The sequence below is a fragment of the Urtica dioica genome, chromosome 5, assembly GCF_054948205.1.
Source record: "Urtica dioica subsp. dioica isolate 48M chromosome 5, U.dioica_male_clone48M_v1_H2, whole genome shotgun sequence".
Classification (NCBI taxonomy): domain Eukaryota; kingdom Viridiplantae; phylum Streptophyta; class Magnoliopsida; order Rosales; family Urticaceae; genus Urtica; species Urtica dioica.
The window spans coordinates 36,640,523-36,665,288 of NC_142760.1; the positions used below are offsets into that span (position 1 = coordinate 36,640,523).

The window sequence follows — 24,766 nt, forward strand, 5'->3', positions numbered from 1 at the left end:
CTTGAATTATGAGAATTTGTCTATGCCCTTCAAAAATTTTGTACTTTCTGTTTCAGCATATAGCGTGCCACAACATTACCACATTGCAGTCAAAGAGAAAGTATGGAGAAATGCCATGCAGGAGGAGATTGATGCCATGCATAACAACAAAACATGGTCCATAGTTCCCCTTCCTAAAGGCAAGACTCCTATTGGATGCAGGTGGATTTTCACCAACAAGATGAACTCAGATGGAACCCTGGCTAGAAGAAAAGCAAGATTAGTAGCTAAAGGCTATACTAAAAAAGAGGGAGTTGATTTTCTTGACACATTCTCACCTGTTGCTAAATTAGTTTCAGTTAAATTTCTGCTTAGTTTAGCTGCTTCACAAGGATGGTTTCTTTCTCAGTTAGATATTAGCAATGCTTTTCTAAATGGGAATTTATATGAGGAAGTCTACATGGACTTACCTATGGGTTATATGAAACAGGAGGAGCACAAAGACTCGAATGTGAAACTTGTTTGCAGGTTACATAAGTCCATTTATGGACTTAAACAGGCTTCAAGGCAATGGAATTTAAAGTTCACTGAATCAGTGGTTCAAGCTGGTTTCACTCAATCCAGGTGTGATTATTCCATTTACACTCGAGGTTCTGGTAGCACTTTCATTGTCATTCTCCTCTATGTTGATGACATCATTATAGCCAGTCCTAATGCTTCTCTTATCTCTGATGTTAAAATCATGCTGAGTAACAATTTCAAACTGAAGGATTTGGGTGATCTGAGATATTTTTTGGGCCTTGAAATTGCAAGATCCAAAGCAGGGATTGTTATTTATCAAAGACAATATGCTTTGCAAATTTTGCAGGATGCAGGATTCATTGAATCCAAACCAGTGAAGACTCCTATGAATCCAAAAATTTCTTTATCCTTGGATGATGGAGATTTACTTCCTGAATCTACTTTGTATAGAAGACTGATTGGTCGTCTATTGTATTTAACTATTACTCGCCCTGATATTTCCTATGATGTGCATTGTTTGAGTCAATTTGTTCATTCTCCTAGAACTGCTCATTTACAGGCTGTTCATCATTTGCTTAGATATATTAAAGCCACTCCTGGTCTTGCTTTATTGTATCCTTCTAATTCTTCTACTCAACTAAGAGCTTTTTCTGATGCTGATTGGGCAACTTGCTCTGACACTAGAAGATCAGTTACTGGCTATTGTGTCTTTGTAGGTGACTCTCTTGTTGCTTGGAAGTCTAAGAAGCAAACCACGGTTTCCAGGAGTTCTGCTGAAGCTGAGTACAGATCATTAGCAGCTGCGATGAGTGAGGTGCTATGGCTGCAGCAATTGATGAAGGAGTTTCAGGTCAAAACAGGTGCTACCTCAGTGATTTATTGTGACAATCAGGCTGCTCTCCACATAGCCTCGAATCCAATATTTCATGAGCGTACTAAGCACATTGAGATCGACTTACACTTTGTTCGTGATCATCTCCAACAAGGCTCTATAAAGCTGCTCCCTATCAGGACTCAGCATCAAGTAGCTGATATTTTCACTAAGCCATTGGCTTCTCCAGCTCTACTTCATCTGACATCCAAGATGAACTTGAAGAACATCTTCAGTTCAACTTGAGGAGGAGTATTGAAGCTGATGAAGGAGTTTTTTGGTTGTCATTAGTGTTATAAGGCTTTCCTTGTTTTACAAGTTATTTGCGTTTTAGTTGTTTATAGTTGTCGTTTTTATTTTCTTTATTGGCTGTCGTTTTTCCCAAAACCCAGCTGACTTTTGTATTTAAAAACTCAGAATCTTTTCTGTCATTTCAATTAATTTCAATCATAGAATTCTTTTCATTCTCTTCGTATCTTCTTCCCTTTCTCTTTTTCTCGGATTCTCGAAATCAATATTTTTTTTATGAATTGACTATTGATGTTTGAATTTTTTTTTTTTTCAATTAAAAGTGTTGAAATTCTTCTGTTTTGTAGTATTTTGTTATTTAAATTAACTTAGAATCCATATTTCTTAACTGAATTCATAGTTACTCGGGCCACATGAAAACTTTGTACTTTGATTTTCAAGTCTTAAATATCATTTTGAAACCTGATATATCAGGGATGTTAATTCGCTAAATATCACATTTTAAATTACTTTATCAGATTTTAAATCATATTTTTTTTTATTACAAAACCTACCAGATTTAGTATATAACAGAGCATGTAAAATGATTATTTTGTTGATTTTGAAGCTAATTTGCATGTTAACTTCGAAAAAATCCCCACCAAGTAATCTCTGTACTTCAGTCTCTTCAAGTTTCTCACGACACTGCGTTTACTGGAACGATCGAATCGTATACTCTGTCTGTAGCTTTTTTCGCCTGCACAAAATTAATAACCACATTGGCAAAATAATGCAGATTAAAATTTGAGAAAATGTTTTTGTAAAAAAAAAAAAAAAATGAAGAGGATATATAGAACAGAAAAGTTACTTCTTGTTCCCAATTTGTTCTAATTGTGATTGTGAGAAGTGACAACACTTGTACCAGGAGTGCACAAATTAAACCAAACCAGAGACCCTATACTCGAGAAATATAAACAAAGGAGAAGAGTCAAACGACAAAACATTAACAATAATAATAAAAAAAATCGAATAGTGATGTTAAAAAGCGCAACAAGACTACCTTTCCACCGATGTGCAAGACAAAAGCAAAGACAACAGATAACGGAATTCCGACAAAATAGTAGGCACCGAGATTCACGCACGCCCCGATCTTCTGCCATCCACACCCTCTAGCATTGCCTGATACCGAAAAGAGTTTAAAAGTGAAATCGAATAATTTTTTTTTGTTTTGTTTTGTTTTAAGAAACTTTTTGAGACCTGAGAGAACGCATTGTAGCCCATCGAGAAAGTTGGAAACTGCGATAATCGGCATCATGGTTGCCACGTATTTGACCACTTCGGTGTCGCTGCTATAAGCTAAGCCAATGAGGTTTCGCAGGAGGACGAGAGCAAGGCCGACCAACGCCCCCTCGGAAACTGCCATGACCACAACCACGCAAACCGCCAGCCTGGCAGCCTCTGGACGGCCTGCCCCGAGCTCGTTCGACACCCGAGTACTGTCCAATCGCAACCACAACCACCACAAACAAGTCACAGTTCAGTGATTTCGTCTGTTTGTATGTAAAAGAAAAAAAAAAATGTGTCGGGGTTTAGTTATTGCTCTCTCACACCTCACAGCAGAGCCTAGCCCGACTGGGATCATCCAAACTGTCAAGGTAGTGTTCAACCTTTGGCCGAGAACAAGAAGAGCGTGAGTGGTGAAGCACAGAGGGAGAGCGTACAGAGGTCTTCGAACACGAACGTTATGGAGAGCACAGAGGTCTCAAGCTCTGGGTTCGGTAGAAGCCCGGACAGAAGGACCATCATCTCGAAGGACCACAACTCCAAGCTGTCCACAAAAGTTAGCCGGTGTGTCAAGTGCTTCCGTGATATGCACCGGATATTTTCTAGTATTGATTGGAATGTGAATGAAAGAAACACAAAAGGTATCGGACATTCAAGAGGTGCTATTGATATTCTAGTATTGAAAACTTCTAGATATTCTATATAAACCCCTAACTTCAACCAGCTGCGAGAGAACCTACCAGACCATGACGGAGAAGGGAACGGCGAGTCTGAGAAACGTGAGTGGTTTTTGAGATTCGGGGTGGCGTGTAGGTTTAGCGTTTTGCTCCAGACTCTTTCACTTTCTTAACAGTTTGGTTTTATATCTTTATTAATAAAATATGCTGGTAACCACGGTTTTCCTCCGCCACAAATGAGGGCTTATCAATAAAATTACTTCTGATAACCGAGGTCCTAACACGCCGTCCCAAAAAAAAATAAAATTCCCGGCGGCGAGAGAATCTCACCAGACCATAATGGCGGAGGGAACGGCGAGCCTGAGAAACGCGAGAGCACCGGCGAACGCCTGAGCGGAGAAGCCGGTCCACGTATGGGCGCACGAGGGAGAGAGCACGACGTAGAGAAAAACGAGAAGGACATTGACCCAGAACGAGACGGCGTTAGCGAGGGCAGCTCCGGCGGCACCGAGGCCGGACTTGACAACGAGTCCCCAGCAGAGGAGGACGTGGAGTAGCGCGGTGGCGGCGGAGGAGAGCACCATCGGAAACACGATGCTCTGCGTCTGGAGGAACCTGACGAGGCACTGGAGGAGGCCGTACGCGAAGAGGCTCGGGAGCATGAGCCTAACGTAACGCCCCGCCTCCGCCGCTATTTCCGGGTCCTGCCCCACTCCGGCCAGGATCGCCTCCGTGCTGGCCCCACACCGCCGCCAGAGGGACGCTCGCCGCCGTCAGCACCCACATCGCCCGCTGTGTGTGGACCCCCAACATATGGTGCTGACCCGCTCCGTACGATTGCCCCGTATCAAGGATAGTCCCACATCGACTGGGTATTACGATCCTTGATACCCCGCCAGCGTCTCCAACGCGCTCGCCATTCCCATCTAAACCCAATACTAAATGCATTAATACTAGATCATTGTAAACTAATAAGTTGCCGGCTTCTATGACAAAAAAATTTGTTAAATTGATGATTTACCAACAATTTTAAATGGGACCTTTAAAATCGCTCTCCGACGCTCCATATCATAATAATACATGCACAAAAATAATTTTAGATGGGAACTTTCGCGAACAGTTGGCGTGCATTACTAAATGGCTTACAAGAAGAAAGCTGTTGAAATGGGTTGGTTAAGGCATGAAACGAATAGTTTTGGGCGGTAAACGCTCTGAATGCCGTCTGATTTATGTCGAGGTTGTTCATGGTTTCTACATTGTTGATATCGAGCTCTCAAAGAAGAAGAAAAATATTTTGCAAAAGAATTATTCAAATTGTTGTTTATTGGTACCATTTTTAGAGAAGGAATAAAATAGCCAGACTGAGGTTTGGCACAAACCATGTGGGGATTGATAAAAAAATGTTAGGAAATTGACCTAATTCCTTCTCAAGCAAATCGTCGAACAGATAAAAAGACGAGAAATAAACAAATGAGAAATGTTGACGAGGTTCGGCCAAGAAATGTAGAAATAAACAATTGTCGAACAGTTACAAACACTTCGAAGAACTCACAACCCGAGTCTCCGATACACACAGATTAAGTGCGTTCTAAGCTACCCGAGAAAAAAAAAGTGTTTCCCCAATTCTCAACCGCTCAAGAACTCTCTCCCGATTTCTCTAATTCCTTTGTGATGTCACAACTGAACAAATTAACTCTTAGCCTAGACTTGAAAGGGAAATCGGTGCTTCTTATCTCTTAAATCAAAATTCTTTATTCGTATGACATATTATTTACGGTACAGCAACATGAAGATATATAGGATTTATGATATCTCGATTTTCTATCGTTGATAACTTGACATAATAGTATCAAAATTATAATACTGTAACTCGTCGTTCCTTCCGACTTCGTTCCTACACCCCGTGATTTTTTCAGGCGGAAAGTATATATGTGGGGCTTATTACCAGGACGGTGAAGCCGGTGACGGAGGCGAAGGAGGTGCCCATGGAAGCGCCGGCGAGAGGGAGCTTGCCGAGGTGGCCGACGAACATGACGGAGATGACTTGGAGGCAGTACTGCAACAGGCTCACCAACACCATCGGACCCGCAAGCCATAGCTGCTTCTTTACTTCTTTCACTATTTCGCTCTGACCATCGATTGCTTCTCCGAGCGCTCTTTCCCGGCCATTGTCTTCAGAGGAGGCTTGTGTCGGGCATGGTTTCGGCTCGGCTCTCTCCATTAATTACTCTCTGTATTTTTGTTTTTCTGGGCTGGGATTTTAACTCTATATATGGAGGAGAAAAACACAAGTGTCAATGCGTTCATTAAAAAAAAAAAACAAAAAAAAAAACAGGACTTTAACACATTAGTTTACTATTAGAATTTTTAATAAAACTAGGTCATATCAAACGTCACTTTTTCAATATAACAAAACTTAATAATAAAAAAAAATTTGTCAAACTGATGAATTGTCACGTGAATCAATTGAATAAAATTTCAATTGTGTCCTTTAGCATACTGTGCGGTTACAAAATTCTTTTATTTTGTAGTAGTTATAATTTACCAATTAATTGAGTAATGTTTTGTTGGCCACGTACTGTCCCTAGGAAGTAGTAGTCGGTTACCATTTTTTCTTTTCTATTCGTTGACTCAAATAATAATTTACATATGTTCAGAGTATATTATTAACACCATAAATTCCAAATACCATCAAAAAGGAAAATGAGTATGAAATGGCCAATTCAAACTAATTGTTTAGCAAAATAGTCATAATTTCATTAGTTTGGTAAAACAGCCCTAGTCCCAACCTCGCTCAGCTCTCGGTCCTCAGTCCCGTCCCCGATCTGAGGAGCCCCAGCCTCGACGAGATCGACAACTCCGACCTCTGCCAGCGCATTGCCATCATCTGCCGGAGCCACCACATTAATATCGTCAATCTCTTCGGCGCCTCCGTCTCCGACTTTCTCGCCGGAGTCAGCCTCGTCGATTGCCTCCAAAACCCTAGAAACCCTAACTTCACCGTCCTCGACACCTGGATCTCGCGGATCCAGATAGCCGCCGACCTTACGCACGGGATCGGGCGGAACCGGAGCTCCGACGGAGGAGGTCTCGCGTCAGGCGGCGATGGTGGATTTCAGAGCTAGGTTTGGGATCACGGAGGTGAAATCCGCGTTGGAGGAGTCGGACATGGTCGGAGAGAAGCTCAGGGCTCTGCAAGCATTGGCGGAGGCTCGCTCGAACGTGTGGCCTGAGAAGACGTCGCTGGCTCCGCCATTAACGCGTCGGTGTTCATTTTGTTCACGAATTGGATTTCCATATTGACATTAAATTTAATCCTGCCTTCATTAATTTTAATCCTACCTTCATTAAATTTAATCTTGCCTTTATTAATTTTAGTCCTGTCTTCATTGGCAATTTTGCATGTACTTTACAAACTTGTGCTATTTTGCAAATCTTTAAGTTTTATTTGGCCATTTAGCCGCTGGATCCATAACTAGCTTTGATGAATCTCTTTAAAACATATTATTTCCAAATATTTTCAGAATTGAAATCGTTCATAACAACTAAACTTAACAATCAATTTTTCATTTCGAATTTTCATTTGAGTATCCAAAATAAATAAATAAAAATCCCTAAAACTTTAACTACACAGCACATGCAGAAACTTTTTACTGTCTTACAAAAAATTACATTTTTCGAAATAGCACATACAACAGTGTTAATAATCAAAATAGGTTCATTCACAACAGCTTTGGATCCTTATAATTAGCTATTATTTCCAATTTTTTCCATATTCGAAATCTAAAACCCAAGAACCCCAATAAACCTAAAACCCTAAATAAACCTAAAACCCTATATACGCAAATTACTTGCAGAATTGTGTAATGAACTATTATTTCCATTTTTTTCCCAGATTCAAAATCGAATATATGCAATTTAGTTCGTGGTATACTTTGCCAAAATATTATTGTTAAACCGAGTCGAATCCAGGAAAAATAAAATAAAAAATTAACTTACCTGCGAGTAGAGTGTTTTTAACGCTGAAGATAAATAATAGGAAGGAAATAGATAAAAGTGTTTATCAGTAGGGATAACAATTTGACCCGTTACTCGCGTTCCGGCCCGTTACCCGATTTATTCGGGTCGGATAATATCCGTTCTTTTTTTGGAAAACGGGTAATACCCGTTAAGGTTTTAACGGGTCCGGGTACGGGTAACGGAATAGTCATCCCGTACCCGGTTACCCGGGACCCGACCCGTTAACTTTTAAATATTTTAAAAGATAATAAATTTTTCGATAAATGGCATGAACTAGCCAATTCAAACTATGGCTTTTGCAAAATAGCCATAGTTTTATTAGGTTAGACAAAATAGCCATAGTTTCATTAGGTTAGACAAAATAGCCATAGTCTCCCAGATCAGGCACTACACACTCAGCCAAAGTCACGAACTTGGAAACAGGCATGTTCACATCCATGGCCACCACCTGAAGATACCGATCAACGAGCCTCCCGACCTTCCTCACCGCCGCCTGCCTCCGGCACGTCGTCACCGACCTTCCTCACCAGATCCTCCACCGCTGCGCCGCGCACTTCCGCAGCAGCTCCGACCTGGTGGCCCTCCTCATCGCCGTAGCGTGACGGAGAGTTCCGAATCTCCGTCGATCTCTTCGCCTTCGCCGCCGTGACGGAGAGTCCGACGGGAGGTAAGATCTGTGCGATTGCGGTGACTGGAAGGAGGTTGGAGAAGAAGGAGGTCGAAGAAGGTCGAGGATTAAATTTTAGGGCTGAATAAAATCCCTGAATTAAATTAATCCTGCCTGGATTAAATTTAATCCAGAAATCCAGTCTGGATTAAATTTAATCCTGCCTGGATTAATCGCAGCTTGGCTATTTTGCTTATACTTGATAAACTTTGGCTATTTTGCAAATCCTTAAGTTCTATTTGGCTATTTAGCCGCTTGATCCTAAATTTTTATATGTTGCAATGAAGATGATCAAATTTACAATGAAGATGATCACTTTGCAATGAAAACTTCTTTTGTATTTTTTATTTATTTATTTTGAATTTTATTGTTCTTTATATTGTAGTAGCACTTTAATATTTTTCACCTAAATTTTATTATTTTTAAACTTTATATTGTTGATGGATTTTTATTTTATAAACGGGTAAACGGGTAAGCGGGCTTACCCGACCCGCTACGTTTTTTTTAAATCGGGTAAACGGGTAACGGGTCCAATATTTTTAACCCGCTTACCCGGCGGGTATCCCCGCTACCCGGCCCGTCTCAAAATCCGATTAAACGGGTCCGTGTAACGGGTAAAAAATTATAGCGGGTACGGGTAACAGAATAGATGTACTCGGCTTTACCCGTACCCGTGACCATCCCTATTTATCAAAATTCAAAATGGTATGATTTTGTGTTTGTTGGTAATTGTTCTAGATAATCGGAAACCTTTACACTTGTCATTAATGGCATATTATTATAAATTATTTATGATTTTATTTTGTACTCATTAAAGAGGGAGTAGTTAAGGGTATTTAAGCCAGATAAATCAGTCTGTTTATTTCGTTTGGTTATTTTCCAAAACGTTGGATACATCACAATTTCTAAAAATTGTGAGAATAAATATCGCAGTATTTCGATTAAATACAAAGAATACATAATGATATTTTCCCAATATATAATTTTTTTCTATCATGTTCCGAACAGTTACTATATGAAATTTCCTTGAAATTTTTGGTACAAGTATCCGAATTTATTTCTTAATCGATTCCATCTAATTTGGTTATTGCCTGATAGATTTGTGTATAGAAGAGATTTAGAGAGAATTCATGAAAAGAATGAAATGAGAGAATGCAAAGAATATTCTCATTACTGAAAACTGTTTTACAGATAACATCTTATATTACATTGTTCAGCTAACTAACTCCTGACACCCTTGTGCCATGTGGCAATACACAATTGGATGTCATCTAACAGAACAACTAACTTAGGATTCCCTTACAGGCACAGCAAGCCAATTCCTTCCTGTACACGTAATTGCCTTGTTGTGCACGTCAGTGCTGCTATACTCTAATACTCCCCTTCAATTTCAGCGCGGATAGATCTTCGACTCTAAGTTTGTCTCGCCAAGACAAGAACAGAGTACTGGAGATTGGCTTGGTAAACACATCTGCAACTTGAGCGGAAGCTGGAATGTGACACACTTCAATCTCCTTGCGCATGACTTTCTCACGAACAAAGAAGAGGTCGAGTTCAACATGTTTCGTTCGCGCATGTAACACGGGATTTGCCGAGAGCAGCATAGTGCTGAGGTTGTCACACCAGACTATGAGAGCTCGTGGTTGATGAACACGCAATTCAGAGAGCAAGGACTTGATCCAGGATAGTTCAGCACTCGACCGAGACACTGTATGTTGCTTCTTTGACTGCCACGTGATCAGATTATCCCCAAGGTAGACACACCATCCAGTAGTTGACCGTCTATCATCTAGGTCGCTACCCCAATCAGCATCACAAAACGCTGTTAGATTGAGTGTGGGGCTTCGTCGGAGATGAATGCCAAGTTTTGGTGTTCCCTTGAGGTACCTGAGAATTCGTTTCACTGCTTTCCAGTGAATTTCAGTTGGAGCTTGCATAAACTGACAAACTCTATTAACAGAGTAAGCCAGCTCAGGTCGTGTGATCGTGACATATTGAAGCGCTCCCACTATGCTTCTGTAGTGATGTGGATCATCAAGCAGTTTTCCTCCATGCTTGGATAGTGTCTGGTTGCTCATCATAGGTGTATTCATACCTTTTGCTGACAGCATGTTTGTTCTTCTCAGCAAATCATTGATGTACTTCGTTTGCGTGAGTAACAAGCCTTCTGCTGTTGTTGTGGTTTGAATACCCTAAAAGAAGTCTAACTCCCCGAGGTCTTTGAGAGCAAACATATCATTGAGCTTGGAGATGATTGTTTTGATTTGAGACTCTTGACTTCCGGTGACCAAAATGTCATCTACATAAACCAGGATATACATTGTGTCTGATCTTGTTTGCTTGATGAACAAGGACTTGTCAGACTTGGCACTCTCAAATCCAAGTGTCCGAAGTGCTACATGAAGAGTCTCAAACCACGCTCTAGGGGCTTGTTTGAGGCCATAGATGGCACACTTTGTTTTCAGTACCAGAGACTTCGAATCCCTGAGGCTGCATCATATAGACTTCCTCCGTGAGTTCACCGTTCAGGAATGCGTTGTTAACGTCAAGCTGAGCAATACGCCAGCCTTGTGCAAGGGCAAGAGTGAGTATAATCCTGACTGTAGTTGGCTTGACGACTGGACTAAAAGTCTCGGAGAAGTCAAAGCCCGGAGTTTGGTGAAACCCCTTCGTAACCAGCCGAGCCTTGAGTTTGTTGAGAGTGCCATCAGCATTTTCCTTCACTCGAAAAACCCACTTACAGCCAATTGCACGCCTGTCCCTGGTAAGATCAACTAGAGACCATGTCTGATTTCGAAGCAGTGCCTCATACTCTGCTCTCATAGCCATGGTCCAATCCGGGTCTGCTAATGCATCAGTGACAGACTCAGGTTCCTCCATGGTCACTAGGAAGGCTTTGTGCTTGTGAATGCCAGCCTTGGATGTGGTTCTCATTGGATGAACATTAGAGAGGGTGAGTGTGTGGTCAATTTGTGGGTTAGTGTGAGGAGTGGCTGTGGCTTGAGTTGGTTGTGGAGAAGCAGTTTGAGGTACATGTTGAGGAAGTGGAAGAACAGGAAGAACAACTTGTAGGTTAAGGCCAGGCTGAGGTGAGTGACTAGAAGTTGGAGGTGCTTGACGTGAGGGTGAAGATACAACTGGAGCAATATGAGTTGGGGCTGTAGGTGATTTCTGCAAGGCTGAGAGAGGGGTTGGAATGACTGCTGATGTTGGGACATAGGGGATGGTGGTTTCAGTGGTTGATTTTTGGAATAGAGTTTTATAGGGAAAGGTATGTTCATCAAACAAGACATTTCTTGATATCACAATTTTACCATCCGAACCAAGGCATTTGTAACCTTTGTGATTTATACTGTACCCCAGAAACACACATAGCTTGGACCGAAAGTCTAGTTTGTACCTGTTGAATGGCCTCATGTTTGGGAAGCACGCGCAACCAAAGCTTCAGAGTGTTGTGTAGTCCGGTGTGGCTTTGTACATCACTTGCATAGGGCATTTGCCATGAAGAACCGGTGTTGGTAGCCTGTTGATCAAGTACACTGCAGTACAGAAGGCTTCATCCCATAGTTCAATAGACATGGATGTACGAGCTAGCAGTGTGAGGCCTGTCTCCACAACGTGCCTGTGCTTACGTTCAGCAAGCCCATTTTGCTGATGAGCATGTGGACATGAGACTCTATGATCAATGCCATGCTCAGCAAGATAGCTTGTGAATGCCCTGTATTCTCCTCCCCAGTCTGTTTGCAATGCCTTTATCTTATGACCTATTTGCAGCTCAACCTTAGTTTTGAAGTGTAGGAATGAAGAGAGGCCTCAGACTTGGCACGGAGTAAGTACACCCAGGTGAACCGTGAGTAGTGATCAATGAAATGGATGTAGTAGCGATATCCATTCAGTGATTCTGTGGGAGCCGGTCCCCATAGATCTGAGTGCATCAACTCAAGAGGCATAGTGTAAACTGAGGTAGAGTGTGGATAAGGTAAATTATGAATTTTCCCTTGTGCACAAGCAGTACAGAAAAACTTGTCATCTTTATTAACCTTCTGAGTGAGTTTATTACAGCTAGACAATACAGATTTTACAACTGAAATGGCTGGATGTCCAAGCCTATCATGCCACACAGTCAGAGAGTTGTTCTCACTAGTAGCTTGTTGACCATCTGTATATACTTTAGAGGTAGCTGACTCAGGATAAGCACAATGTGCATGTAGAGGAGATGACTGAACTTGCAGAGAGTTTGATGCACCAAAAGGAAGTATATAGAGCCCATTCTTCAACTTGCCTTCAAGAAGAACTTGCTTGGTGACTCGATCCTTGACATAGCAAACAGTTGCATGAAATTCAAAGAAAACAGAATTGTCATTTGTGAACCAAGAAACACTTAGTAAGTTCTTTTTAATCAACGGCACATGTAGTATGTTCTCTAGCTTTAACACTTTATCTGACTTTAGAGATAGCAAGTGTTTATTTCCAGTCACAGAGATGGGAAGAGCAGTACCATTACCCACAATCACTTTGTCAGAGCCTGTGTACGCCATGTGGTTGCCAATGTTTGACGCATCAGGAGTGATGTGAGCTGTGGCACCTGAGTCTGGATACCACATTGGGTCATAGACCATCTCCGGCGTAGCATGTGCAAGGTAAGATTGATACATCTGTGGTGTGTGAGACGACGTTACAGCATCTCCAGGAGTAGTGGACAGTTGGACATGGCTGAAGAAAGCTTGTGGAGTGTGTCCTCGTCCAGCTGCTGATGGGACACCAGGTGTTTGTGAAAACGCCGAAGAGACTCCATTGAAGCTTTGATCGAATCGATGCCAGCACTGTGGTGCGAGATGTCCTGTGCTACCACATAGTTGACATTGGGGGCGATTGTTGGAGTTCCAACCACGACCGCGTCCACGGCCATTGCGACCACCACGACCACCTCTGCTGTTGCCGGAAAAACTCTGCGTTGGGCGAGAGTTTTGTGCTTTATGCTGAGACTGATGTACACTATAAATAGTGTATGTATTAATCATAAAATATCGATAACTCAAAATCAAAACGTTTATTCCAAATGTATAAAACGCGTATAACACGCGCCTATCAGTTGGATCTTTATAAGCCCGAAGATAGACAATAATACATATAAAACGTGCCTATAAGTCTGATCTTTTTCGAGGTCACCATTCCAACCCTCATGTCGGCTTCGTGGTCATCGTTCAGTCTTCGTTGAGGTACCAACCAAGGACGAAGCTACAGTAGGCTCATGGAAGGCTCAAACCCCCCTTAAAAAAATTGTTTTACAATTTTCGCCCATTTTAAATAAAGTTATATTTTCTTAACCTGAAAATTTTCACTTTTGGTCCATTTTTAAAAATATTTACATTTTTTTATCCTAAAAATGTACAAATTAACCCCTTATACATTTTTTTTTTCAAATTAGCCCCCAGGTGAGTTTCTCTCTCTCTTTCCCTGGTCCCAACAGAACGTTTAAATCCTCACGGCGGCTTTACGATTACTGTCAGCTAGTCGTGAGGCCATTCGTGTCCTCGCGGCTACTTCATGGTTTTGTTGTGGTCCCGCGACACCATGTGGTCTTTGTTTCTCTTCGCCCTTGATCCTCTTCTCTTTGCCGAGATTGTCTTTGAAATTTGGGTGATTACTACTTCGGTATTACCCAAAAGTCATTGCCAAACTACAATACTAATGGTATTTTTCTTCTTACAACAACAGCAAATTGAACTAAGTGGAGATAGCAAAGGAATATTGAAATCAGAAACAGAACTTGGTAAACAAAATATATATAAAATGACATAATCATGAATTGTTCGGCTATTCAACCAAAAAAAAAAAAAAATTATCCAACGGAACTAGCTCAAACAACTGTATAACTTTGATGATATCGTACAAGTGTTGAACAACTACGAGCAAAAGCAGTGTATGTGACCAATTCCCATATAGTCATATCAACGGTGGAATCAGAGTGCTAACGAGCGTATGTGTTCGAAATTGTGACATTGTTTACAGATGGGGAGCCAAAACTCTGTGGATGATCTGTTTGGAGAGAAGAGATCAAGTTTGTTTGTCTCGGTTTCGGAAGAATTCCGTCGTTGCTGCCGATAAGCATAGACACTACATGTGACATGTTTGGCCTATCCACTGCATTCTCTTGGGTGCATAATAATGCTATTTGAACACATCTTTCGAATTCAAATGTCGAGCAGTACGTTTCAGCCAATGTTGGATCCATAAGCTCGCAGCTCCTTTCTTCTCTCCACAAATTCCATGCCTTCATTTACAAGGTTTATTATGTTAATTGGTATTTAAAAAACCTGAGATATTGAAGAAGGAATTTGAGGATTATGTATCGTCACTTACATGTCTTGTTAAGTTTAGAGACTGATTTGTGTTATAGAAACCCGTGTTTCTCTTGCCGCTTATGATTTCGAGCATCATGACTCCGAAGCTAAACACGTCAGATTTCACGGAAAAGAGACCGTCCATGGCATACTCGGGAGACATATAACCACTGTTTTCAACGTTCAACCAAAATCTAGTTAGTGTGTAGTCCCTAAATATTATATAGAATTTTGTTGGAGGTTCACAAGTGAAATGGTAATAAACTTACTAAGTTCCAACGATCCGGTTGGTGTTTGCACGTGATTCGTTCTCTCCAAAGATTTTTGCTGTTCCAAAATCTGATATTTTTGGATTCATGTTGTTGTCTAACAAGATATTGCTTGTTTTGAGATCTCTATGGATAATCTTCAATCTCGAGAACTTGTGAAGGTATAGAAGCCCTTGAGAAATTCCTTCGATGATATTCATCAGCAATTTCCAATCGAGTACCACTCTCTTTGTTTCATCTGCCACATAATATTTTCCACTTTACACCAAGCTTTTAAACCTAAAAAAAGAAGGAACTGAAAAATAAATCATAAAAGGTGTGTGACAAACCAAAAAGGAAAGTGTCTAAGCTTTTATTTGGAAGATACTCATAAACTAGCAGCTTCTCTTCCCCTTTGATGCAACAACCGTATAGCCGAACAAGATTTCTATGTTGCACTTTCGATATCAACACCACTTCGTTTTTGAACTCCTCGGTTCCTTGAGAAGATCTTTCGGACAGTCTTTTAACTGCAATCTCTTTCCCATCGACCAACTTTCCCTGCATGGATAGCCATAAAATAAACCAATTTCAAATACAATGCAACAACATTTGAATTATTCTCGTGGAGTGTAATCCTACCTTAAAGACAGGCCCAAAACCTCCCTGGCCAAGTTTATTTTCCTCAGAGAAGTGCTCTGTGGCAGTCTCTATGGTAGAAAACCCGAACAAAGGTAGTTCATTATCCGCGTTTCCTTTAATCATTAAACTGTGTGATCCACTTTCATCCATGGCTGCTAAACTAGTCCCTATTTCTGCTATAAATTTCTGTGTCTCTCGACCTATTTGGTTTTGACTGCCTCCTGATTTCCCTGTGAATTTAATTTCACAGCCAGATAATACCATTAAGCACATGCTCTGCCATAGATCTTCAACTAGTTTTGAAAAGTGTAATACCTTTAGAAAAGCAGTATATCCATAGGATGTAGTATAATGAGCAAGCTAAACCAAGAAGACCCCAAGAAGTAAATACACCAATAAAAATCACTCGTTCTTGGTGGTTCTTCTTCCTTGGAGTTTTTTACGGTTGAGCTTCGGAGAAAAGATTGAACAAGAAGAACAAAGAAGCGAGAGAAAACGAAAACAATCTTTCTTTTATTGATTGATTGATTGAGATTCAAAATAAACCTCAATAACGTATTTATACAAAGCAGATAAAAGAATAAAGAGTTAAACGACTGCAGTAGTGTCGTATAACTAAAAACGACATAAAGTCTAAAAACAATGACTTAAGCTAAAAGAAAGAATAAATGCAGACTAATATAACTAACTCAAAACCATCTACCTCATTACTCCCCCTCAAGATGGACAGTGAATATCATGAAGGTTCATCTTGGACATCAACAGACGTAGACGTGGAGCTGGTAGAGGCTTCGTGAAAGCATCTGCAAGCTGATCATTAGTCCTCACTGGCAACAACTTCAATGAGCCAGACTTCACGTGATCACGAACAAAATGTAAATCGACTTCGATATGCTTGGTTCGTTCATGAAACGTCGGATTTGTTGCTATATGCATAGCTGCCTGGTTGTCACAAAACAGTACAGCTGACGACTCAGAATGAACTCCAAAGTCTCGAAGTAATTGCTGAATCCATAACACTTCAGCAGTGGTAGCAGCCATCGCTCTATACTCTGCCTCAGCAGAGGATCTGGACACCGTGGACTGCTTCTTTGCACGCCACGACACCAAGGATTCACCCAGGAACACACAATAACCAGTGACGGACCGTCTAGTATCCAAACAAGTACTCCAGTCTGCATCAGAGAAGGCTCGCAAACAAGGCCTGGACGTTGAATGAAACCTCAATCCTAATCCAGGTTGACCTTTGATATACCGAAGCAGATGATGAACAACCTTGAGATGAGACACTCGTGGTGCTTGTAAAAACTGACTCAACGCATGAACAGAAAAGGTAATATCTGGTCTTGTGATCGTGAGATACAACAGTCGACCAATCAACCGTCTGTAGTGCGTGGCATCATCCAATAACGCTCATTCATCATCAGACAAAGTGTGACGTGGATTCATCGGAGTAGTCACCGGCTTGGAATCCAGGAATCCAAAATCTTCAAGCAACTGTAAGGCATAGTGTCTTTGACTCACAGAGATCCCATGCTTAGAATGAGCAATCTCTAATCCAAGGAAGTATTTGAGAGAGCCTAAATCTCTGAGTTTAAACTGAGAACTCTGAAATTTCTTCACTCCTTCTATTATAGTTGCACAAGGACCAGCAACTATAATGTCGTCCACGTAGAGAAGTATGGCTACAAACTCATTTCCTGAACCTCTAGTGAAGAGACTGTAATCTGACTTGGACTTCTTGAACCCGCCACGTAGAATAGAGTCAGTAAACTTCAAGTTCCACTGCCTCGATGCTTGCTTAAGTCCGTAGATGGACTTATGCAATTTGCACACCATCTTTTGTTGCCCTTTGGTTACTTGCTTCCCCTGAATGTTATATCCGAGAGGAATGTCCATGAAGACTTCTTCAAAAAGCTCACCATTCAAAAAGGCATTTTGAATATCTAGCTGAGCAAGAGTCCATCGATGTGATGCAGATAGGGCCAGCAAGATCTTGACAGTTACTAATTTCGCCACTGGGGAAAAAGTGTCGATGTAGTCTACCCCTTCCTTTTGATTATAGCCCTTGGCTACTAATCGTGCTTTGTGACGCGCCAAAGACCCATCAGCATTCATTTTGTTGGTGAAGATCCATCGGCAGCCAATTGGTTTGACATGGTCTGGTAAAGGTACAACAGACCAAGTTTTATTGTTGATCATGGCCTGCAATTCTTCATCCATGGCTTGTCTCCACTCTTTGTACTTGACAGCTTGGTGATAATAGCTTGGCAGTGGGGTAGCTGAGACAGACACCAGAAAAGCACGATATGAAGGAGAAATATGATCATAGCCAATAACTGAATCTAATGTATGCTTAGACGTATAGCATGAACCTGATGTGTTGTTGAGTAAATTGCAATGATAATCACGCAAATAAGATGGTGTGACCACAGTTCTTGTTGACTTGCGCAAGGGATGTGTAGTGGCAACATCAAGTTCTGTCATATGTTCAGTGGAGGCTTGTGCTGGTTGTTCTGTACTTGATGCAGGCATTTCTGGAATTCCCTCTGTAATATGTGAAGATGAGCTAGGCGTGTCCACATGTGCAGGAATAGGATTGTATACCTTTGGCAAGACAAGTTCACTAAAAGGATTTGCAGTTATTTCAGTTAGACAATGATCTGAGAAAGGAAAATAATTCTCATGGAAGACTACATTTCTAGACATGAAAACTTCTCTGGAATTAATGTCAAATAATTTATATCCTTTGACACCAGGAGAATATCCAATGAACACACAATGTCTTGCCCTTGGTTGAAACTTTGTTCGATGAGCCTTGAGTGTTGAAGCAAAAGCCAAACATCCAAATACCCTTAAAAAACCATAATCTGGTTCTTTATTATAAAGAAGGGTATAAGGGGTTTTGTGGTTAAGGACATGAGTAGGAGTCCTGTTTATGAGGTGTGTTGCAGTGAGTACACAGTCACTCCAAAAGGTGATTGGGACACGTGACTGGAAATATAAAGCACGAGCAACGTTCAGCAAATGTTGGTGCTTTCTTTCAACCACCGAATTCTGTTCCGGTGTCTCAACACAACTATACTGATGAAGAATGCCCTGCTTTGAAAAAAAATCTGTAAATGCAAGTTCTTTTGCATTATCAGATCGAAACTGCTTAATAGACTCACCAAACTGGTTAACAATAAGAGAGCAAAAACGTGGAATTAATTGATGAACTTCAGATTTGCTTTTCATTAGAAAAATCCAGCAATATCTAGTACAATCATCCACTAAGGTAAGAAAATATCTATGACCTGTCCTAGCAACAACAGAGTAAGGACCCCATATATCACAATGTACAAGATCAAACGGCTTAGGAGACAGTTTATTAAAAGAGGTAAAAGGTAAACGTTTTTGCTTAGCTAAAGGACAGATTTGACAAGGTCTTCTGTCAGAGGATGACATATAGGCCAGTTGTCCCTTTAGTAGCTCCAATCGTTTGAAAGAAAGGTGTCCAAGTCGATCATGCCAGACTTGGGAAGAAATTTTGTTGATAACAGCATGTGATGATGAGGCTGATGAAGGATGTGGAAGAACGTAGAGGTCATTGTGAACATCACCCTTCCCAATCGTCTTCAAAGTGATCATGTCCTGTATCTCAAAACCAGTTGGTGTTAGTAGAACATTGACATTCAATTCTTTGGTTAGAGTACTCACAGACAAGAGATTAAACTTGAATCCTGGAACAAGCAAGGCATTCTTGATAATTCTATTATTCAAAAGACATATATCTCCACAGCAAGAAACAGGTATCCTCAGATGATTAGGTAAAGTCACACTAGAATTATGAAGAGGCTTAACATTCATCAACTGTTCTGAACTAGAGCAAATATGTCTAGATGCACCAGAATCTAAAATCCATAGTGTATTATTATTATTATTATGACTTTTGCTATTAATCATAGAGTTAGATAAACCTGCTTCAAATGACGCTGTGTTGATGTCATTTGAATTGCCTTGTGTGTTTGTGGATGCAAGCTGATTTGACAGGGACTGGATGATCTGATGGATTTGTTGCGCTGTGAGGTTGTTAGACAGCACACGTTCCTCTCCACCGTCTCCAGATCCTTCTGATGCATTCACCACTCCTTTTGCCTTTGGTTTGAATCCCGGCGGGTAACCATGGAGTTTATAGCACTTGTCGACGGTATGGCCCAACATTTTGCAGTGTGTGCAAAGAGGCTTCTCCTTCTTCGTGTTACGTCATTGATCCTCCTTGATTGCCATTGCCATGGTAGTTGATTGGTCAGCGGTTCCAAGAACGTCAACACCAATGGATCTTTGTTTCTCTTCTTGAGAAACCATGGAGAAAACTTTGTTTATCGGTGGAATCGGATCCATTAGGAGAACCTGACCACGAGCCTGAGTGAATATCTCATTGAGTCCCATAAGGAATTGCATCACATACTCATTATGAATGAAAGAATTGAGATCTTTCACTCCTCCACAAGTGCATTTCCCACACGAATAATTAGGCCTGAAACTCGAGAGCTCCTCCCAAATTGCCTTCAGTCTTGTGAAATACATGCTCACTGGCTTCTGATCTTGGACCAGGTTCATCAATTCTCGCCGCAATTGGAAGATTCTTGGTGCGTTGGATTGACAATAACGCTCTTCAAGATCTTTCCACACTTCATAGGCTGAATCACCGTAGAGGATGCTCGACGAAATCTCTTTGGAAACAGAGTTCAAGATCCATGAGAGAACGATATTGTTACTTCGATTCCAGGCGTTACAGAGAATTGGATCCGAAATCGCCGGCTTCGCGACAGTTCCGTCAATGAACCCTAGCTTATTCTTGACTGAGAGCGCAATTTTCATCGAGCGAGACCAGGACATGTAATTGTCGCCATTGAGCAGCTGAGACACTAATACTACTCCTGGTGAATCTGAATGATGAATGTAATACGCTCCAGTCGGATCATCAACTTCCGATCTCTGTCGCGATTCTCCGGATGTGTTCGTCCCCAATCTTGCCGCCGAATCTTCAGTCAATCCTTCCATTGAAGTTTTAAAGAGAGCGAAGAAGATTTCTCTGTAGTAAGGCTTAAACGAAGCTCAATCACAACTAATTTCGCGGAATTGCTCTGATACCATTTTACGGTTGAGCTTCGGAGAAAAGATTGAACAAGAAGAACAAAGAAGCGAGAGAAAACGAAAACAATCTTTCTTTTATTGATTGATTGATTGAGATTCAAAATAAACCTCAATAACGTATTTATACAAAGCAGATAAAAGAATAAAGAGTTAAATGACTGCAGTAGTGTCGTATAACTAAAAACGATATAAAGTCTAAAAACAATGACTTAAGCTAAAAGAAAGAATAAATGCAGACTAAAATAACTAACTCAAAACCATCTAACTCATTAGAGTTCCTTCAACAACCGGGGCTAGAGTAACTGCATAATATACAGAACAGTTTGATTTGAAACTTGTTGATTATATCTGATTGAACCGAACAAAAATACATATAATTTTTTTTATACTAAAACCTTTACCCTCTTTTGCTGTAAGCTTTACTGGACTTTTCATTTCATATTTGGATGTAATATCTCCATCCAAATTATAAATGGACATATAACAAAAAAGAAATAAAATATAGGGTAATTTAGCAAAATAGCCAAATCAAACCTTTAACATTGCTAAATAGCCAAGGTTTTGTAAATACTAAGTAAATAGCCGGATATCATTTAAGACACTTCTACATTTACTAAAAAGTCCAGGAATTTCCCGCCCATAAGCTCACGGTTTACTTAAAAAAAAGGAGGTAACGTGTAAACGAGAATCGAGGAAGTAATAACTGCTATTAATTACCGATTATCTCTCCACCAATATTCAATCTGCCATTAGAAAAAATCTCTCCCAAATATATTTTCAAAACATCTCCTCTCTCCGACGAACAGGAACTCCATTGGCGACAACCGACGAACTGGAACGATTTTTCAGACAACCGACGAACCATTTACTGGAACGACGAACAGTAAATGTGTGTAAATATTAAGTACTATTATATTTGGATATCTAGTAGAGTTTATTTACGCATATTTACTGCAGAATTTTTCGTAGCCTTAACTTATTTACATATATAAAATGTAAGTATGTATTAACAAATATGCACTAATTTCAGGGCATAACCACTCAACTCACCATGGCAAGAACAAAAACTTCAGCTGTCAAAAGTAACGTACCATGTGATTTCTCTTTAAAAAATGTGCCATCCACCGAAATAACAGGCCTACAATACTGGAATCCATGGACCGAAGCCCCAAGAGCCAAGAAAAAATATTTGAATGACTTATCAGGATAAACTCTGTAACACAGTATGAACCTGTGTAAATATAGAAACAGTAAATCAGTTATGATATATTAACTGCCAAAGATGTAAATCAATGTAAATACAAATACAATGCTACATACATTTCCAGAAAAAATCAAAGTCAGAGAGTGATACTTAAAAATCGAAAATACCTGGATTCTATATTTCTGGCCGAAAATAACAGATATAATATATAAAAAGAAACAAATAAATTACAACTTCCACGTCCATTTAGTTCCTAAAATAAAGGGAATCATAAATTGACTAAATCATGTTCACACCTATATCAGGAAAACAATTCAAAAATTTTCGGGAAAAAATTTAATCCGAAAATTCAAATATGTAATTCAAAATTCAAACGCACATGGGCAATTTTCGGAAATAAAAAAACCTATTATTGGGCCACGTCATCAGCATGGCTATTTACTTAGTATTTACAAAACCTTGGCTATTTAGCAATGTTAAAGGTTTGATTTGGCTATTTTGCTAATTTTTTTTGTAAAATATATGACGAATAACCTTGCTTTTTTTTTCTTTATATATATAAAACTCGGGTTACCTTTAGGGGGAGGCGGAGTGAGAGGATTATCTAGTCCGTCGTTTCCCTCTTTTTCCGCTGTGTTACGGACGTAAATGTGCTCCGAGAAATTTTCATATGGATCATCTGTTCTATTTCCATCGGAGAATTTACAGCCGGATCCATCGGTAAAAGCAGAAGCATAAGTCGTACAAGAGCAGTCATTCCGACATTCCTGTTCGCAGTCACTCAGACTCATATTGAAGTTTACTGCAAAAGACCATGAATTCATTGATCCGAATACCGCCACGAATTTATCTCCGGCGCTACATGTCGACGCTTTCTGCTCTATACAGCCTTCAGAGTTATCTTCCTTTTGTTCATCACAGACCACATAAGGACCGCGTACACCAGTGCCGTCGTTCTTTCGGAAAAATAAGAATATATTCCCGCTCGAATTGATCTATATCCATGAATACTTGTAACGAATACTAGGACTGTAGGAAAAGTAACTTTCGTTTTCGTTTGAGGTGTAACTGAAGTTTATTCTTTGAAAGTAATCCTCCCAAGGGAAGTTATAAATCTGATTGCTTACATTCCAGGTCGGGCTGCGCCAATAAGGAGTCCCTCTTCGCCGTACTTCGAGTTGTTTCGCGTTTTTCGGGTTGATTCCGAGCGTGAACGCTACGGTATATGGAACTCCAGAGCTCAGCCACGATGTGAGGAACCGTTTTCGAGGCTGACTTTGACTGGAAAAGTCGAACAAGCCGATCTTCATCCCTGGCAGGAGCGTGTCCGTTGGATGATCGAAACTCTGCCACACGATCTGCTGACCGGCTTTTAGGACCAGATTTCCAGAGTCGAGAAGTGTTAGACTCGTATTTGGATGCATCGCAGGTTCTCTGGAGTTGATGGTGAGAGAGGGTCCTTTTTCATGGCTGATCACCAAGTAGCCATCCCGGGTGAGATTCAGATATCCCGAGGTGTCAATCAATGGATTCTCTCTGTTCGCCACCCAAACCATCTTCTGTTGAATCCAGTCCATGCTTCGAATTGCCAGATATCGGTTGCTCGAGTAAACAGGATTGAAGAATCCTAATTGGAAGAGTTGTTTTGGAGACTCCAAGACCTGCCAATCCTTGCGGATTTGACCGGCATTTAGAGTGTCTGTTGCACTTGAAACTTGGATCAACTGAACCAAGGCCAAGCAAAAAAGAAGAGCCAATTGGCTTATGACTCTCATCTTTGGAAATGTGTTGCAAAAACTCAACGTTTGGGTTCCCTAAAACAGTAGGTGATTCTCTTACATATATGCATGGGTTTCTTTGTTAGGATTTTAAATCCCAAAAAGAAAAATAATCCTAATTCAATTCAAGAGAAACCAAACCATAGATCTTAATAGCGGAAGCGTACCTGAATTGTTAGGGTTTTAAATCCCTAAAAGAAATCCTAATTCAATTCAAGAGAAACCAAACCATAGATCTTAATAGCGGAAGCGTACCTGAATCCATAGATTGCAAACACCAAGAGTTGGGATGATCTTCTGATTGCAGTTTGCCTGAGTCTAGAGAATTTTTGTTGATGGGGATACAAGAAAATAATCGTACGTACTGCAATCAGGGACCTACCCTGTTATTAATAACTGCCAGGCAGTTATTAATAACTATTGCTTATTTCTAATTTGGCCCCTCATCAAATTAGATTAGCACTTATGGTAGCCACATAATAACTTCATGACAAATATGTCCTTAAGTCACAAACTTTATTCTAAATTAGACCACATCAATTTTGACTTAATTAATAATGACCCAACACATTTATTTAATGACATTAGTAGTCCCAAAATTATTCTAACAATCTCCCACTGGACTACGCATGTATAAAATAAATGTGTCAACCTTAGCGCGCAAAAAAAATTGTCATTATTATGATGTGACATATTACAATCTCGTCCATCAATTACATCAATGTAGGATCAAAGTTGTTTTCGTTGCATCAATCACAACTAAACACGTCAATGGTCACATACATCAATATAATCAAATGACATAGATCAATCATGAATATGTGGTAGATAAAATTATATGCAAGGTGATATATTCATATCAATTTTATCTGATCCTACTTTAAAGAGATCAAACTTTATCCTGAATGTGCAAAATGTAATAAACTAATACCATAAATCTGATCAGAAACAACACAAGCAAACATAAAGCACATAACATAAATAAAACAAATAAACAAACTCCCACCGAATCTAGATATCCTAACACTACTACAAAATTGATTTTCTGATGCGCAAGACTATCCGATGCGACTAGTCGCACCTAAAAGTCGCATCTAAATGACTTTCAGGTGCGACTAGTCGCATCTGATAGTCTTTCAGAAGCCGAAAAAATTCGCTCAAAT

At 40.3% G+C, this 24,766-nt stretch overlaps 1 protein-coding gene and 1 pseudogene across 2 annotated transcripts; both read right to left on the minus strand.

Annotated features, from left to right (window-relative positions):
* Positions 1–2,105: 2,105 nt before the first annotated feature.
* LOC149398189 (protein DETOXIFICATION 16-like) lies at positions 2,106–4,294 on the minus strand. Its single transcript, XM_089615005.1, has 7 exons — positions 3,892–4,294; positions 3,342–3,428; positions 3,211–3,267; positions 2,858–3,096; positions 2,661–2,779; positions 2,469–2,555; positions 2,106–2,357 (listed from the first exon to the last, which is right to left on the minus strand). The coding sequence occupies exons 1-7, from the start codon at positions 4,221–4,223 to the stop codon at positions 2,298–2,300; spliced, it is 981 nt and encodes a 326-aa protein (XP_089471131.1). The 5' UTR covers positions 4,224–4,294; the 3' UTR covers positions 2,106–2,297.
* Positions 4,295–4,436: 142 nt separating this feature from the next.
* On the minus strand, positions 4,437–5,812 carry LOC149398190 (protein DETOXIFICATION 16 pseudogene; annotated as a pseudogene). The gene is made up of 2 exons (XR_016296976.1): positions 5,507–5,812; positions 4,437–4,487 (listed from the first exon to the last, which is right to left on the minus strand). The product of XR_016296976.1 is annotated as a protein DETOXIFICATION 16 pseudogene (transcript).
* Between the last annotated feature and the right edge of the window lie 18,954 nt (positions 5,813–24,766).

Coding starts and splice junctions, on each gene's coding strand:
- LOC149398189 (XM_089615005.1), bottom strand. CDS start 4,223: ATGCTCCCGAGCCTCTTCGCGTACGGCCTCCTCCAGTGCCTCGTCAGG. Junction 2,780..2,857: donor GCTACAATGCGTTCTCTCAG/GTCTCAAAAAGT, acceptor TTTCGGTATCAG/GCAATGCTAGAGGGTGTGGA. Junction 2,358..2,468: donor GAACAAATTGGGAACAAGAA/GTAACTTTTCTG, acceptor AATTTTGTGCAG/GCGAAAAAAGCTACAGACAG.